Source organism: Arvicola amphibius, chromosome 1 (genome assembly GCF_903992535.2).
Source record: "Arvicola amphibius chromosome 1, mArvAmp1.2, whole genome shotgun sequence".
NCBI lineage: Eukaryota > Metazoa > Chordata > Mammalia > Rodentia > Cricetidae > Arvicola > Arvicola amphibius.
Window position 1 is genome coordinate 154,306,335 of NC_052047.1, and position 18,011 is coordinate 154,324,345.

At 41.0% G+C, this 18,011-nt stretch overlaps 1 protein-coding gene across 2 annotated transcripts in view; it reads left to right on the plus strand.

Moving 5' to 3' along the window:
- Positions 1–234: 234 nt before the first annotated feature.
- The window catches only part of Patl1 (PAT1 homolog 1, processing body mRNA decay factor), a 32,036-nt gene continuing 14,259 nt past the window's right edge, over positions 235–18,011 (plus strand). Inside the window, exons 1-10 of one of the 2 annotated variants that reach the window (XM_038309740.1) lie at positions 235–364; positions 2,413–2,524; positions 9,059–9,276; positions 9,982–10,062; positions 10,822–11,016; positions 11,911–12,012; positions 12,591–12,680; positions 13,036–13,253; positions 14,411–14,500; positions 17,356–17,536. In XM_038309740.1, coding sequence (XP_038165668.1) covers positions 350–364; positions 2,413–2,524; positions 9,059–9,276; positions 9,982–10,062; positions 10,822–11,016; positions 11,911–12,012; positions 12,591–12,680; positions 13,036–13,253; positions 14,411–14,500; positions 17,356–17,536 — 1,302 coding nt within the window. In that variant the 5' untranslated portion in view covers positions 235–349. Of the gene's footprint in view, positions 365–1,127; positions 1,164–2,412; positions 2,525–9,058; positions 9,277–9,981; positions 10,063–10,821; positions 11,017–11,910; positions 12,013–12,590; positions 12,681–13,035; positions 13,254–14,410; positions 14,501–17,355; positions 17,537–18,011 lie in introns of those variants that run through there. The other variant, XM_038309730.1, reaches the window with a different exon arrangement.

The following is an 18,011-nucleotide window of genomic DNA, read 5'->3' on the forward strand; positions in this document are numbered from 1 at the left end:
TCAGAGCACAGCGCCTCCGGGAGCATAAAGGCGGAGCGGCAGGCCCAAGCTCCCTAGGTCAGCCCAGACAGCCCGCGCGTGCGCAGTGCCTCGCCTAGGGATTTCCTTTCCGCCGCTCACACTGGGAAGCCAAACGCCAAATCTGTCCCCACGTAGCGGCCGCCGCCTGGGCGCCCGCCCACTCCCAGGCGCGCGTGCGCACGTCCCCACGCACGCTCCGGCGTACGGCGGCGGCCAGGGGTCGCGAGCCGGTGGAAGACCCGCGCGCGCGGAGCAGCCCGGGGAGTCGGCGCTTCTTTCCCTCCCTCCCTCCCATTCCCCTCCCCGCTCCCTTTCCCCCTCCCCAAGAATGTTCCGCTACGAGGTGAGTGGCTGCGACCGGAAGTGACCCCTCCCTCGCCCGCGCGCCCCTTTTTCCTCTGCCGCCCGCCGCGTGGGTCCTGTTCCGCTGAGGAGGGGGCAGGGCGCGGGTGGCTGGGGACTCTGCATCGGCCGTGGGACTCGGGCGCGGCCCGGACCGGACCGCGGAGGGGCGGGACTGGAGAGAGCCGGCCGCTGGGTTGCGGCGGGGAGGGCCCGTTAAGTGCGGTAACCTGACCCTACACTTGTGCCTCCGCTCCCGGAGTTGCCGAGGAGATTAGCATTGCTCCTACCCGGTTGCTTTTCCTGAGGCAGACTCCCCGGGGGATGCCCACAGAAGCTTTTCCCGCCCTGCACCCGGAACCCCTTCTCCCCTGTTACACACACCCCTATGCACGCGGGCAGCCGTCAGGTGCACGAGCAGGGACTGGCCTTTTGGCTGAGACTTTAGTCGGCCGGTGAAGAAGGCACGGAGTGGGGAGGGGGGCGTGTCCGGCAGAAGTTTCAACGGGGTGAGTGGAGGAAAAGGGTGGGTTCGGGACGTTGTCCGGAGAATGTAGCTGTTTGCTGACCGCCACCCACTGCTGTGTGACCTTGAGCAACTCCTAATCTAGGGATGAAACAGATTCCGGATCTACGGTTTAAGGACTGAGCTAGGGAAATCCTTAGAGTCATCTTGATTTGAGCAAGTAGATCATTGTGATTTCATAGAGTTGCTAGAGGTTGCTTCTGGTGTGGAGGTAGTTGCGGGCCTGGCTCTGGAAGATTGAAAGGACCGTAGCATGGGTCGAAAAAGTTCCCAGGTGAGGTAAATCACAAGCCGTCCTATTAGAGTGTGGAATTCCAATTTGGAATCTTTGAACATTGGAAGAGTAGGGTCCTTGATTTTACATTTTGACTCAACTTACTTTGTCTAAACATGGAGATGATGAGATACAGTGAATAGAAATCGCCAGAAGAGGCAGTGGTGCATGTCCTTAATCCCACCACTCAGGAAGCACAGGCAGACAGGTTTCTGTATTCAAGGCCATCCTGGTCTACCAGGCAAGTTCCAGGACACCCAGAGCTGTTATGCAGAGAAACCCTGTCTAGAAACAAAACAAAGTTGCCAGAAGTAAAGAAAACTTGTTAAACTGAAGTGAGAGAAATGATTGAAATTAGAATACACCTAACTAATTTACTGGCTGGAAGGTGAGGCAGGAGGATCAGCCTGTATGTACCTGGAGAAATAGTAGAACATACCCAAGATGATATAGTGATTCTAGCTTTTATTCAGCGTTCTACAATCTTTGCTTTGTTTGATCTTCACACAAATTTCTTTAAATCAAGTTGTATTTGGCTCAAAATTACAGCTTGAGGGACTGAGGTTTAGTACCTAGCACAAAGCCTGAGACATAGTAGGCCCTCAAACGGTGTCGCTGAATAATTAATTTTAAAAAATGAGTTGCAGGGGCTGGAGCAATGGCTCAGCTGTTAAGACCACTGGCTGCTCTTCCAGACGACCCAGGTTCAATTCCCAGCACCCACATGGCAGTTCATAACTAACTTCAGTTCCAAGGGACCTGGCACCCTCACACAGACATACATTCAGTTAAGCCACCAATGCACGTAAAATAAAAATAAATTATTAAGAATTTTTAAAAGTTAATTATGTGCATGATTAGACAGTTTTGTAAGAGTAGAGTAAGAACCTGTGATTGTTTTTCTAATGCTCAGCTTAATTGTGGATAAAAATGTTTTGAGTTCTGCATCCTGCCTAGAGTTTAGTTTTACAGGAAAGAGGAAGAAAGATGGAAAGATTTCAAAGGGTTGAGAAAACAGCATGGATGTAGTGAGGAAAATATATTTTATTTTAAAGACTATATGAAACTCAAGATAATGAAGTATTCATTTATAATTAGCACTATCTAAGCATGTGGAATAAAAGAATTGTGTGTTTATCCACCAAAAGTCTTTTAAGATATGTTACTGCCATTAAAGAGAACCAGTATTAGGACTTACTTTAAATGACTGAGTAAATGTCATGAAAAGTTAACTTTCTCTTTTTTGAAGTCTTTAGAGGATTGTCCTCTAGATGAAGATGAAGATGCATTTCAAGGCCTGGGAGAAGAAGATGAAGAAATCGACCAATTCAATGATGATACTTTTGGGTCAGGTGCAGTTGGTAAGTGGCATCTTTCTTTTTATAGTGTCTCTTGATCTTATCAAGTGCTTTGGTCTTAGTAAAGTCAACCTCTAATTAGAATTTTTGTTTATTCTGTGTGCGTATGCATGAGTGTAGGTCAGAGTAGCATGTGCCTGGCTGTTTCATGGAGATCAGAGGACAGCTTTCAGGAGTTGGTTCTCATATTCCACCTTGGTGAGAAAGGATCTCTTGTTTCTGCCTCAGAGCTACATATTCCAGGCGAGGTGGCCCAGAGATGGAAGTCATTCTTGTGTCTCCACCTCCTGTTCCAAAGTAGGAATGTTGAAATTACAGATGTGGGCCCAGTGCTTGCAGCTGTGCTCTGAGGTTCAGACTAAGGTAGTCAGACTTGTGCATGCAGTGGTTTTATCTGCTAAGCTGGGCCTTCTTCCCGACCCAGTTCTGTTTCTTATATAATAGTACAGACTCCCCTCAGTCACAGTAGTTTATCTTCTCTTCTGCTCACCTGGGCCTCTCTCTGCCTTACAATGTCTCAATACAATGTAGCTCTAGGTTGCCAGTGTAAAGAATTTAAATCCCTGGAAAAGTAGACATTTAAATGATGATGAAAATAATTGTAGATAAAGGGAGTGTTTGTAGAGCGCAAAAGGAAAACTAATGGCTTGTAGAAAATCCTATGTAAGACATTTTAAAATTCAGTCTGCCACAATCAAAAGGAGGAAGAGGAAGAAGATTTTGAGTGCTAGGCTAGCTTGGGCCACATGGGAAAAAGCCCTGTCTCAAACGGGGGAACATTCTAGACCATCACAAGTTTATTGCATAATAATTAATGCTGCCTCAAGGTTTCTTCAGTACGTTGAAAACACTTTTTATACAAAGAATTTTGGTAATAGAATATCTTCATGAGTTCATAAAAGTACTCAGAACAAGTTTACGGAAAGTAAACTAACAAGTTTCTGCTTTTAAAAAGAACAAGTAAAGTGTACAGATGAGAACATGAAATGTAGGTATTCCTGCTTCTGCTGTCAAAATCCGGGAATAGCGGTGTTTAGATTAGGGGTGTGTGTAAATATTTGTGATTTCTTTGGATTTACTGAAGTTCAGTCTCTGCAACAAGTGTTCTAAGATAAATAAGAAACACAGGAAAAATACAGTAGTATTGGATGATCCTAAAGTGTTCAGTTTCAAAAAACTTTAAAATTGTTATAGTGGCTACTGGTTTTGCAATAATTTAAACAGCTTAAATTCTTCAAAGCTCACAGAGTTGAATGAAGTGGTAAAAATGGAAAGGTTTGCTTTGTCTAGAAAACCAAAATTGTCACAAAGGAGAGCAACAAGAGATAACAAAGTAGAAGCAGTGCTTGGTAGAGAAGGGCATAGGGAGCTTTGGAGGATAGCCAGCGCTCAGGAGATGAGATTGTCCAGGAGAGTGGCATGATCCAAGATGCTGTTGTCTGTCTCCATGGAGATAGCAAAGGAAGCTATGTAGAATAGAATTACAGGCACTGAGGAATATATGAATTGCAAATCGTATTTAGCGGGTAGTTTAGCAGTAACCCCTAAAATACAATAGAAGCAGCAAGCAGCATATGCTTCTCTGGATTTTTCTATTATTTGCTAGATTTCTGTTCTAGATTTACTAAGATGAGACAGCATAATAATGTATTCTCAATTTTGAACCTTGATAGAATGGTTTTCACCTTCTTACTGACATTCAGAGTTTTGACAATATTCTCCCTCCCCCATTACATTTTTGTTTGTCGTCACAAGATAGGAACACTGACTTGGAAAGGATACTGGATTATATGGAACTGTTCTATGTGATCTGGTAAAGGTTCTTGGGGTGCATAATAAAACAGTTGGTAGGTAGATGTAGAGGCAACAGGATAACATGGCCAGCTTACTCTGCACCTGAGAACAGAAGGGTGATTAAGGACTTCTTTGCCAACAAAGGTTATATACTAGAGAAAAGTTTTCCAAAGGTCTTTGTTTTCCATTCAGAGTTTGATCAGATGGAATTGTAAACTGAAATTCTTGATTCCTTTACAACATCTTTGTTATGAAAAAAAAAATGCTTTCTAAGTTGATCTGTCACTTCTTTGGAAAAATCATTATAGATACACAAGCAATATAGAGAGTTTAAACCAGTGGGTTTAAATTGTCGATTTAATGATTTGTGATTTCAGTGGGTGTCAGCGTCTTGAATAATACCTGTTGGTATAGTGGATACCTTAGGTCACTGGCAACAAAAGTTCTGATATCACCTTTTTGTAAGAAACTTAACCTTTGTCTTCTGTATAAAAAAAAGTGTTTACATCATCTCAGAGCAACAAACAGTGTTAAGTAATCCCTATCCGTTTTCAAAAAATAAAAGCTTAAACTTAACCTGTTGGTCACAGACTCCATTCTCTATATTGAACGTATATTATTAATTTTTATAGCAGTGTTTGTTTCCCCTGTATTAGGGGTTGAACAAATGCTTCACAAGGTGAGTGCTGTACCACTGAACTATATCCCTAGCCTCAATGTTGTCCTAATTTTAATAGATAAGCACAGTGGCCAGGGGGTTCAGGAACTGTAAATACAAACAGTGTGAGTTACTGATTGTAGTACAGGTGTATTTGGTGAAGTCTGGAAATCTGCTTTTATTTTAGAAGAGCTCAGTGTTCCTTCCCGCTTTTCTCCTTAGCATAAACTCAATGACTTAGGTGACATCCACTTCTTGTTTCTATTTAGAAATAGCTGCCTGGCAGTAGTGGTGCACGCCTTTAATTCCAGCACTTCATGCCTTTAATTCCAGCACTTGAGAAGCAGAGACAGAGGCAGGCAGAGCTCAGTGAGTTCAAGAACAGCCTAGTCTACAGGCAGGTTCCAGGACAGCCAAAGCTAAACAGTCAAACCCTTTCTCGAAAAACCAAAAAAGAAAAAAAGAAAAGAAAAATAGCCTGAAGATGGGCTTGAAGTTTATGGAAAGAGTTCATTCAGGATATACAGGTTAATTAAGTGAAGAAATTACTCCTTTTATTATTCTTTATATATCTATTTGACCAATAGTAAACTTAGGTCAGACATTGGCATATAGCTGAGCAGCTATATTTTTAGTTTGTGTTCATGTTTTAGTTCATTTGTATGTGCTTGTGTGTGAAAGTGCATGTTTGTGTGTTGAGCTTTTAGTTTCACTTTTTATCATGTGTATTTTGTGTGGTGTATGTGTGTGTTCATGTTTGTATGAATGAAGGTGTGTGTAGAGGCTAGAGGGTAATGTAACTTCCTCAATCACCCTCCCACTTTATTAAATGCTGAGATAGGATCTCTAGCTGAATCCAGAGCTTGCTAGCCTTTCTAAGCAACTTGGCCCCAAGATATCCCTTCCCCCCACCTCTGCAGCACTGGGATTAAAGATGGAATACTACACAGATTTTTATGTGGATGCTAGGGATTTGAACTCTTAACCTCATGTTTATGTGGCAAGTGCTGTGTCCACTGACCCATTGCTCCAGTTCAGTTACCCATTTATTATTATTGTTGTTGTATTATTATTTTATGTTCATTGGTGTTCTGCCTGCATGCATGTCTGTGTGAGGGTTGTCAGAAGCCCTGGAACTATAATTACAGACAGGTGTGAGCTGCCATGTGGGTGTTGGGAATTGAACCCAGGTCCTCTGGGAGAACACCCAGTGCTCTTAACCACTGAACCATCTCTCCAACACCAGTTATCTTTTTCTTTATAATGTTTCATAATTAGCCACGTGAACTCTATAATTATATATATATGCTTATAAGTAAAATTTTAATTACATAATATATATACATACATACACGTGTGTGTGTGTGTGTGTGTGTGTGTGTGTGTGTGTGTGTGTATTTATTTTCAAGGCAGGGTTTCTCTGTGTAGCCCTCACTGTCCTGAAACTGACTCTGTAGACCAGGCTGGCCTTGAACTCTGAGCTCTGAGATCTGTCTGTCTCTGCCTCCCAATTGCTGGGATTAAAGGTATGAGCCGCCGCCACCCAATTAAATTCTATAATTTTTATCTGAAGTATATTTTTTCCCTTTTGAGCACAACATGGTATCTTTCAGAGCTTCTCAGAATTCAGAATTCAGAGCTTCTCCTTAAATTCTTTTCTGTAAGATGACACTTGACCATGTATTTTGTTAAGGGGCTGAAACCCCACATGAAAGATGGCTTACGTTTAGAGGCTTGGATTTGTTTGTTTGTTTGGGGGTCTTTTTGTTTTGGTTTGGTTTGGTTTTTTGAGACAGGGTTTCCTCTGTATAACAGCTCTGACTGTCCTAGAACTTACTCAGTAGACCAGACTGGCCTCCAACACACAGATCTCCCTGCCTCTGCCTCTGGAATTAAAGGTGTGCACCATCACCACTGCCCCGCATAGTCCACAATTATTTTTAATTTATTTATTTTATGTATATGAGTGCTCTGTTGACTTTATGCCAGAAGAGGGTATCGGATCCCACTATAAATGGTTGTGAGCCTGTGGTTGCTGGGAATTAAACTCAGGATCTCTGGAAGAGCAGCCAGTGCTCCTAACCACTGAGTCATCTCTCCATGATCCACATCATTTAAGGACACCTTAAGAAGACTAATGTTTGGATCACAGAGTTCTGAAAAAGTCCTTTGACACCAAAATCTTGAATTTGGAAGTCCTACCTGCTTTGCTTTTTGGATTATTAGTATTATATATGTGATACATTTCTATTTGATAAACAGTAAAGTTTAAATATATAGCCTGACTCTAAACATGAGTTAGCCTGCGTAAATACTTAAGTCTCTTAAGATATGCATCATGTTTCCTACAGTGTAGTTTTAAATTTTCGGAATGCTTTTCACTAGGGAATAAGTTAAATTAGTATGTTGATAGAATGTAATCATATATAGTGGTTAAAAAAATAAGAAAAAAATCAATATTGGGTGCTGGAGAGACAGCACAGCTGTTAAGGACACTGGCTGCTCTTCCAGAGGTTCTGAGTTCAATTCTCAGCAACCATATGGTGAGTCACAGCCATCTACAATGAGATCTGGTGTCTTCTTCTGGCCTGCAGGCATTCCTGTATGCAGAATACTGTATACATACTAAATAAGTAAATCTTTTAAAAAAAAACGAATTATTTACATGTATTTACATGTATTTACACGAGAAGATATCCAAGGTACAGTGTACAGAGGGAGAGTTAAAATCCTGGCTCTGTTGTCATCATTGCGGTGTGGCCTGTCTTTGAACATTTGTTTATTTACATTTTCATCTACCTTTCTTCCATGCTCCCATAGAATTTTCTTCTAGTGCAGTGTGTCCTTTGCTTATTCATTGTGTTTATTTTCTGTTTTCCTGTTTGAATGAAGACTAGGAGAGGGTAGCATTTCTGTCATGTACATTGGATCCTGTATTCCTAAAACACTTGTCATATAATAAAGGCTTTAAAAATACTAACTAAAATTTAATAGATTCAAAGACTTAAATTCTAAGTGGTTCTCAACCTTCCTAATTTTCAACCCTTTAATATAGTTCCTTATGTTGTAATTACTCCCCAACAATAAAATTATTCTCATAACTGTAATTTTGCTATTGTTATGAATTGTAAATATTTTTGGAGATAGGCTTGCACAAGAGTCTGTGGCTCACAGGTGGAGAACTGCTGGCTTAGAAGAAGATGGCAGTTAAATTTAAGAGAAAGTCTTGTGTTAGTGCTAGAGGTTTTTACTTTTTCCTGTAGTGTTTGCCTGAAATATCTTCAAATTCTGAAACTAGTAGTGTATCCAAAGTAGTATAAAGACCGATCCACAGTTTAGAAGTCAGTTTCAGACTGGGAAAAGATTCAGACATTATTAGTTAATACTTGAAACTGTTGAGAGAGAGAGAATGAGCATGTGATTGTATTCCTACATGAGTGTCCAGGATCGTGCCCTTTTGTGTGTGGAGATCAAAGCAGGTGTCCCACCCTTGGAGCTAGTGTGCTAGGCATCTGCAGGATCCCTGGCCCATTATACAGGTACTAGGATCCAGATTTCAGTCTTCATGATTGTGCAGCAAGTACTGTTATCCACTAAGTCATTTCTTCAGACCCCCAGAACTTGTATTTTATTCCTAATATGTTTTCTATTTTTAATAGTGAAAAGTTCAATTTATGTATGTCGTGTCTGCTTACAGAAACTTAACTGTCATAAAACCTTTTTGTTTAGATAGATAGATAGATAGATAGATAGATAGATAGATAGATAGATAGATGGATGGATAGATGGATAGATGGATGGATGGATGATAGATAGGTAGATGATAGATAGATAGATAGGTGATAGATAGATAGATAGATAGATAGATAGATAGATAGATAGATAGATAGATAGATAGAAGAATTTATTTGCTTGTTTGTTTTTTTCTGAGGCAGGGTCTCATTGTTCTACTTGCTATGTAGGCCAGGCTGACCCAGAGCTCACAGACATCTACCTGCCTCTGCCTCCCAGGTACTGGGATTAAAGACATGTACCACCCTGTCCAGCTGAGCTACATTTCTTCTGTGAACTGACTTGTCTTACAGATGATGATTGGCAGGAAGCACATGAGCGCCTGGCTGAGCTGGAAGAGAAGCTACCTGCGGCAGCTGATGAACAAGCAGGCGATAGAGAGAGGGATGAGATGGACTTGTTGGGTGACCATGAGGAGAATCTAGCAGAAAGGCTCAGTAAGATGGTGATTGAAAATGAGCTAGAAGATCCAGCTATCATGAGAGCAGTGCAGAACAAGCCGGTTTTACAAGTAAGTTACTCTTATGTGGGAACTAACAATAGCTCAGATAACAACAGATTAATAAAGTACTGAGCTTTAGCTTCTCAGTCGGCCTCCACCGTCGGCCACATTCAGAGAGTCCGGTGGGCTTGGATTCTACGGCATGGACGGGCTCTGTGTGGGCCTTGTCATCTTGGTTGATCACCTTCCTGGACCTGGGGGGAGTTGGGAGGACCTTGGACTTAACATAGAGTAGGGAACCCTGATGGCTCCTTGGCCTGGAGAGGGAGGGAGTGGGGGTATGGGTGGAGGGGAGGGGGAGGAGGAGGGGAGGAGATGGAAATTTTTAATTAAAAAAAAATACTGAGCTTTGTCATTTATTTTCTGTTTAATAACAGAATTACATGTGCCATAGAAAATTATTAATTGGTCAGTTGGGGTGACTCACATATAAAATGCCAGCACCGGGGAGGCTGAGGCATGCAAGATCACTGTGGGTTGGAGTTAGCCTAGCTACTTAGTAAGCTCAAAGACAGCTTGGGCTACAGAATAAGACCCTATCTGATAAAAAAAAAACAGACCGAAAGGTTGATAATTCCTGATATTGGCATTTTTGTAGATAAAGTTGAGGAATTGTGTATTCTGGGACAGTGTGACATCTTATTCCCAAGTAGTTGAGGTTCAAGTCCAAGAGCCACACTTTTCTGAACTCTGTGTACGTTTCTTTTTTGGCAGCCTCAACCCAGAAGTCTGAATTCCAGCATCTGGGATGGATCTGAAGTTCTGAGGCGAATCCGTGGACCACTTCTTGCTCAGGTATTAAACATTTTCTTTTCGTGTACATTGACTCGTATCCACATATAAGTTAGCTCCCGTTGTTATCCTTGTCTTACTGTGATAATATAGTATATTATTAACAGTAATATACTGTAATAATACAGAAGTGTGTCTCATTCACCAGTGTTAGCTTTCTCTGCTGTATCCAGTACTTGCCAATTGTACCTGCTAATGCTCCCTTCCTCAGCCCTCAGTTTAAGGCTAAAAGGGAGTTGTTAGAGCTCATAGATGTCAGTGTATGATTTGAGCTAGTTAAATTCTAGGCAGAACTGCAGATCAGGGCCAGATTGTTGGACAGTGGTAGGGCACAGAGCCAAAGGGCTGATTATGAAAGGATAATATAAAGGAATTTTATGGGAATCAAAAAATTGGTCATGTTGGGGCTGGAGAGATGGCTCAGTGGTTAAGAGCACTGACTGCTCTTCCAAAGGACCCGGGTTCAATTCCCAGCACCCACATGGCAGCTCACAACTGTCTGAAGATCCAGTTGCAGGGGATCTGACACCTTCACACCAATGCACATTAAATAAACCATAAAAATATATTTAAAAAAAAATTGGTCATGTAATTTATCAAAAGTCAGAGAATTGTATACTAAAGGATGACTTACTATATATGAGTTAAAATTAAATAAAAATTAAGATAACTTCTCAAGGTATCTTTGGCGTCTGTAGAAATTATTAAAACATTACAAGCTAGATAATTTCTCTTATGCTTTTTAACCACTTCCTCAATTAGGAAATGCCTACAGTGTCTGTATTAGAATATGCGTTGCCTCAGCGGCCCCCACAGGGCCCAGAAGATGATCGGGACCTTTCTGAGCGAGCTTTACCAAGGCGGTCAACATCACCTGTCATTGGAAGTCCTCCTGTTCGAGCTGTTCCTATAGGCACCCCACCTAAGCAGATGGCCATTCCCAGCTTCAACCAACAGGTACTTTTCATTAATGTACACAGCCCAGAAAATTGGGAATCTGGGCAAAATTATTTGGGATACTGGGAGGAGGGTGGACATTGTGGGTAGGCACTAAAAGAATAGCCAATTAGAGAAGAAGTTAGTGCAGATGAGACACATTCCCTAATACCATTTGCTGCTGCTGCTTCTGATATATTTTAACTGGGGGAGAAAAGAGTAGTTAGCCACATTAGTACCTTATATCCTTTTTGAAGTGTTTTGCTGGCTGCCGGGTACATTAGCAGAGAGAACTGAAAGCTGGGGGGAGTGGGAGCACTCAGCATTGTCCACATCCCTTTTTACCTTTAAGATATCCCTGCTTTCCCTAGAGCCTGTGCAGTCCTGTTCCATAGACTTCCCTCCACCTGAAACCAGCAGCTGAAAAGGAAGGCCAATTTGGAAGGTATGGGGGGAGGGTGGTGTTGGTATGGCCTAGTTAGGCTCAATACCCTAAGAAATGGTGGAGTCACAATGTATCACAACATTGCTGAGCATGGCGGCCATATCACTGAGGCTTCAGAATAGGACTTAGTTAATCCTCCAGCTTTCTTATCATTCCTTGCCCCTCACTATAACCAGAATATATCCTCTTGGAGAAAATTTTCAAGTCAGAATGTCTGCTGGTACTTCCCTCAGATAGCATGGAAGGGTGGGGATACTGGAGAATTAGCTAAATCTTCCTCAGTTAAGATGAAAGTAATTTGTGAGAGGAAGTGAACGAAGGTTCTATGTTTGAACCCATAGCCAGAGCAATTTGCTTAGAAGTAGGGCTTTGCATTGAGTTCTGCGTCTCTACCAGTACTTGAGGGGAGGGGGTGTAGGAAAACAAAAGACTGATTCATTGAATGTAGTTGTGTATGTTTGTCTTAATAGATTCTGTGTCCGAAGCCTGTTCATGTACGGCCCCCAATGCCACCACGTTATCCTGCTCCCTATGGTGAGAGGATGTCACCAAACCAGCTCTGCAGTGTCCCGGTATGTCACTTTATAACATAATAGGAGTGTATAATGTGAGCTTCATGGTCACCATTAGTATGTAGTAGAGCTGATACTTTTTAGATTATATGTATTCCTTGTAATCTCCTTATTTCCTGAGGTTTGTGGTCCCAAGGTCAAAGGAGAAAAATTTACTTTGATGTCTGCCACTTTTTGTAAGCTCAGCTGGGAATTACTATCTATGCCTGTATTCCTAGCACTCAGTAGACTGAGGCAGAAGGATTCTTAATTCCGGGCTAGCCTGGTCTGTATAGTGAGTGAGTTTCAGGCTACCAGCTTGAGCTACTTAGTAAGACTCTGTCTCAACAAAAGGAAAAGCACAGAAAGATCTGCGTTCATTTTTATTTTCTGCTACTTAAGCCTTTCATTCTGTTGCTGTCTTTTCCTCTTATATGGACATAGTGTTTCATAATTTCTTGCATTCTTTTCTGATATAAAGCTCTCCAGTTTGAGGGTTTTTAAATCTAACTTTATACCAAATTTATTCTGAGTTTGCTTAATATATTGATTTGCTTGATCCATAGTATGAACATAATTTCTCTTTTTTGTGTCCTTAGAACTCCTCCCTTCTGGGCCACCCTTTTCCGCCTAGTGTTCCTCCTGTACTTAGTCCCCTGCAGAGAGCACAGCTTCTTGGAGGAGCACAGGTAAGCCTACAGTTTAGCCATACCCCATAAAGATAATTGTACTGGCCTAAAATCCATTGTTTGACATCTGCTTCTTTCACTCTTAGCGCGTGGTCCTTTGTTTTCACCCCACGCGCCCCTCCCATTTTCTCAAGCAAGGACATTAATGGGAATAGTATCTACCTTTTTGATGGTGCCTGCCTGTAATTCCAACAGTTGGGAGACTGAATTAGGATCATGTGTTTGAGACCAGCCAGAGCTACACGGGAGTTCCCAAACAGCCTGAAGTACATAATGAAACCCTGTCCACAGAGGGGAGTGGAGCTAGTGGGAATTGCTAATTCTATTATATTAAAGATCTTGTTCTTCTTTGCAGCTACAGCCTGGACGGATGTCTCCCAGCCAGTTTGCACGGGTTCCTGGATTTGTTGGTAGCCCCCTGGCTGCCATGAATCCTAAGTTGCTACAAGGGCGAGTTGGGCAGATGCTTCCCCCAGCACCAGGCTTCCGTGCCTTCTTTAGTGCTCCACCCCCCACTACACCACCCCCCCAGCAGCATCCTCCTGGCCCAGGACCTCACCTGCAAAACCTAAGGTATACAAAACATGTCTCTGTTGATCCATTGTCAGCCATTTTAGTTTTATGGTATAAAAGTTTTCTCATTTAGTTTTACAATGTAAAACTCTTATGATATAAGTATTTGAGAAGTTCCTGGATCCTCAGGTTGTCAGAGAACTGCTTGAGTCTACAGGCTCTGCACTGCTCTCTGGAGTATTATGCCTATTTTGCACATGATAGATTAATTGCTTCTTTTACTAAAGTTTTATTTCATACCCATTTTTCAAATATTATACAGTAAGATGTATGGTGGTGAAGACTGAAGAATTACCACAAAGAAGTAACAGATAAAGACAGGGCCAAGAAGCTAGCTGATCTCAGTCCAGCTGAGTTGCTGGTTTTATAAGGAGACAGACTTGGATTCTGCTCTGATAAAATTGTGTCGTCTTATGTAAATCATGTCAGTTCATGTTCTCAAGAGAAACATCAGTAAAAGATACATATATGTGGGGAAAGTTTAATCTAAGGAACTGACTGGCAAATTGGAAATCCATTTAGTAGGCTAGAAACTAAGAGTCACATTGTAGTCTTGACCCTGAAGTATGTCAGCTCATAGGCTAGAGTCCCAGCAGAATGTGATTCTGGTCTTGATAGCGGTTTCTTCTCTGAGGGACTTCTGGTTTTGGCTGTTAGGCCTCCCAGATTAGGGAGGGCAATTTCTTAAAGTCAACTGATTATAAATGTAAATTATGTCTATAAAATACTTTCATAGCAGTATCTGTATTGGGATTTGGTATCATAAATAATATAAACTTTGGTATCATAGATAATCAGATTGACATGTAAAATTAACTGCTATATATACAATTTCTATGTCATTCCCACCAAAAAAAAGTTAAAGCTAAATACATTAAACCTGTTAGGAACAAGAAGAACTGCATCACTCTACTACTGAAGCACTGAAGTGGTTCATTGAAGGAACACTGAAGGTGCTTCATAGTCATCCTCTTGGGTTAAGGGATTGGTCATTGTGGAAGAAATTTAAAAATACAGCTTTCCCTTCTAAAAGCCTGTTTGGAATACACTCTGGCCATCCCTTGAGTGAACATATGTGACATTATCCTGTACTGACAATCTTTTAAAAAATAAAATCAAGATGAGGTAATCAAGAACCATTTTCCCTTTTTTCTTAGACCTCAGGCCCCAATGTTTAGACCAGACACAACTCACCTTCATCCACAGCACCGGCGCCTGTTGCATCAGAGGCAGCAGCAGAGCAGAAAGTGAGTACTCATCGTTCTCCTGACACGTAAGAGAAGCTGCTGACGCGGGCTACTTTTTGTTTGGTTGGTTTTGCTTTTTTTTTCTACATTTGTTAAGTACGGAGCATATTTTGTTGTGTTTATGCTGTGTGTATGCATATGTGTATCTGTGGAGGTCAGAAAACAACTTTGCAGGGATTGGTTCTTATCTTCCACCAAGTTGGTTCTGGGAATTGAACTCAACTGTCAAGTGCCATAACCCACTGAACTGTCTCACCGGCCCTTCTCTTCTCTTTGTTATATATATGTGTGTACACACACACACACACACTATATGCTAGCTCTCTAAATGACAAGATTTCGGTTACATTTATTTACTTATGTATGTGATAGTCAAAGTCATGTTGGCCTTAAGTCATAGTTAAAGTTGATATCTGACATTTATATTACTTATCAAATTTATAATCACATCTTAACTGCCTTTTTCTTGTCTTCTAATTCAGAAGTAATCTTAAATACAGTAGCCAGCTCTAAATGTAGGTGTTAGTGAGCACAATGGTCATTCTTTTCCTCTCATTATTTTGTATTCATTCAAATGTAAATGTATACACACACACACACGTGTGTGTGTGTGTGTGTGTGTGTGTGTGTGTGTGTCCGTATCCCTGGATGTGTGACAAAACTTTAGTAGGTTTTGAAAACTAAAAACAGTAGGATATATAAAGCTTCTTCCTTCTGTGTCTATATCAAGTCATTCTATAATTATTTGCCTAGATAAATTAAGGAAACTAGGTATAGCTTTGAGGGGTTCTCAACATCCGATTTTGTTCTCTGTGTATAATTCTCACTTTCAAAAATGTTCTAGAATATATTTTTGCAGGAGAGAAAAAGGAAACCAATGTGGACTTATAAACAAAACTCCAACTATAAGCTATATAGAGAAAGATTAATACATTTAACTGTATTAAAATAATTAAATTTAATTCTTGGCAGGTGTTGGTGACACATGCTTGTAATTCTGTCACTTGGAGGCAAAGACCTAAAAAAGGAAGAAGCCAAACAAATAATAAACAAAGATGGCTAAAAAAAAAAATTCTTTGAAGAAATGAAAACACTAACAAAACACATGCCCAAATATTTAGTTCTCATTAAAAGAAAATGTGTTGAGTGGTTCCTAAAACTGAAGAGATGTTCAAGCACACTTAATTCAGTGTAAAGATGAAAATTAAGACATTTACCATCTTCAGACAAGCACAACTTGAAGTTTCTCACTGCTCTATTTGGGATGACGATTGAGTATGTAGCTCCTCGGGAGAGGATTTATTTAGGCAGTAGACAAAGTTACAAACATGACTAGACCACATCTTTGCGGTTTCACGTTATACTATATTTTTGTGATGTAAGGAAGCAAGGAGTAGAATTATCCTGTTACCATTTATGCAATCAAAAGTATACAGAATAATACTGTATAAGACTCAGAATCCTGCAGTGGGGTGCACTCCTTTAATCAATCCCAGCACTTGGAAAGCAGAGGCAGGCTGATCTCTGAGTTCAAGGCCAGCCTGGTCTATAAAGTGAATTCCAGGACAGCCAAGACTGTTAACACAGAGAAACCTGTCTTTGGGGGTGGGGACTAAAAGACAAACCAAGCATAGTGGTTCATGCATTTAATCCCTGCACTGAGGAGGTAAAAGCACTGTGGGTCTCTGAGTTCCAGGACAGCCTGACCTACATAGTGAGACTATATACATAGCCAGGCCAGCCAGGTCTGCATAGTGAGACCCTGAATCGAAAGAAAAGAAAGAAAAAACATTCAAAGACCAATGAACAAGCAGTATAAAGGTATGAACATGTTGAGAATCCGTCTAAAGACCGCATGGTGATTCTTATTGGAAAGGAAGCTGTAGAAGGACCAGAGTTGAGTTACCAGGAACTGTATTCATCATTAGCTTATACCCACCTGTTACTCCAGATCCAGGAGATCTGACGCCCTCTTCTGCCTTGTAAATGCACAAATACACATAAAAATTTTACATAATCTTTAAGGCCTTCAACTCTCAACTGTATTACTTGGTTTTTTGAGGCAGGTTCTCACTGTGTAGTTGAGACCAGCCTCGAACTCTATCCCAGGCTGGCTTTAGATCCACGGTTTTTAGTAAGCCTTGAGTATTGGGAATATAAGTTTATGTCACCATGGTTGGCTGTGTGACTTCAAAGTGAACCAAATTGGCTAAAATATATTTCTAAATCTGGACAATGGGCAAATATTTATTATAGTATTTGCTTGAGCTAGATACATCAAAGTGTTATGATTTTCAGTGAGTTAAGGAAAAATTAAAGAGTATAGACTTCAGGATCAGATTGGCCAGTATTCAGTCTTACTCTGCCACTTGCTAAACAGCTTTGATTTCTCCTGGCCTCAGTGTATGAAGTGAAGAAATCTACCTCTTGTGTGTGATTATAATCTGCATGAAAGTCCAGATATGGATGTACTTAACAAAGGGAGGTGCTCAGATCTTAATGTTATTTCTGTGACTGTGTATCACATAGCTTTATTTCCCTTTGATTCTTTTTTTCTTCACAAAGGCAGAGGGGGATGTTTTTGAACCAGCATTTTTGTATTCCTGTATTTTGAAAAGCATGGCTGGCCGGGTGGTGGTAGCGCACCCCTTTAAACCCAGCACTCGGGAGGCAGAGGCAGGTGAATCCCTATGAGTTCGTGGCCAGCTTGGTCTACAAGAGCTAGTTCCAGGACAGCTAGGACTGTTACACCAGGAAACCCTATCTCAAAAAACAAAAAGAAAGAAAAGAAAAAGAAAGAAAATCATGGCTAATATGCTGACTTGGCCTGAATGCAGCATGCACTTGCCTTTCAGTCAGCATCGGAATCTCAATGGTGCCGGAGACAGAGGAAGTCACCGGACCAGTCATCAAGATCATCTCCGGAAGGATCCCTATGCTAATCTCATGTTGCAGAGGGAGAAGGATTGGGTCTCTAAAATCCAGATGATGCAGCTGCAGAGCACTGATCCCTACCTGGATGATTTCTATTACCAGGTAAATAGCCAGTGCTTGCTTTGAGAACAATTTATTTGTCCGCTTATGCTAGTAGTAGAATTTTCTATTAAGATATTATTCAGGGATGCAAACTGACTAAGTAGATTCTGTCCATTTTTTAATACTTGATATTGTCAAGCTATATGTGCTCGATTGATATTTTCATTTTGGCATTAATAATCTAAGAATAGTGGTGGTGTGGGGCTAAGGATGTAGCTCAGTGGGAGAGCACTTGCTTAGCATGTGTAAGTTCCAGGCTTCAATCTGTAGTACCCCCATACACACCAAAAAATAAAGAGAAGAATATTGGCAATCTAACTTTAAAGACATCTTCATCTTTTTTTGTTTGTTTCTATTGAGCTATTTATTTTTCTCCCCTCCCTTCATCTGCCCTCCCCTTCTATCTTCTATTATCCCCATGCTCCCAATTTACTCAGGAGATCTTGTTAAAGACATTTTCATTAATTCACATTTA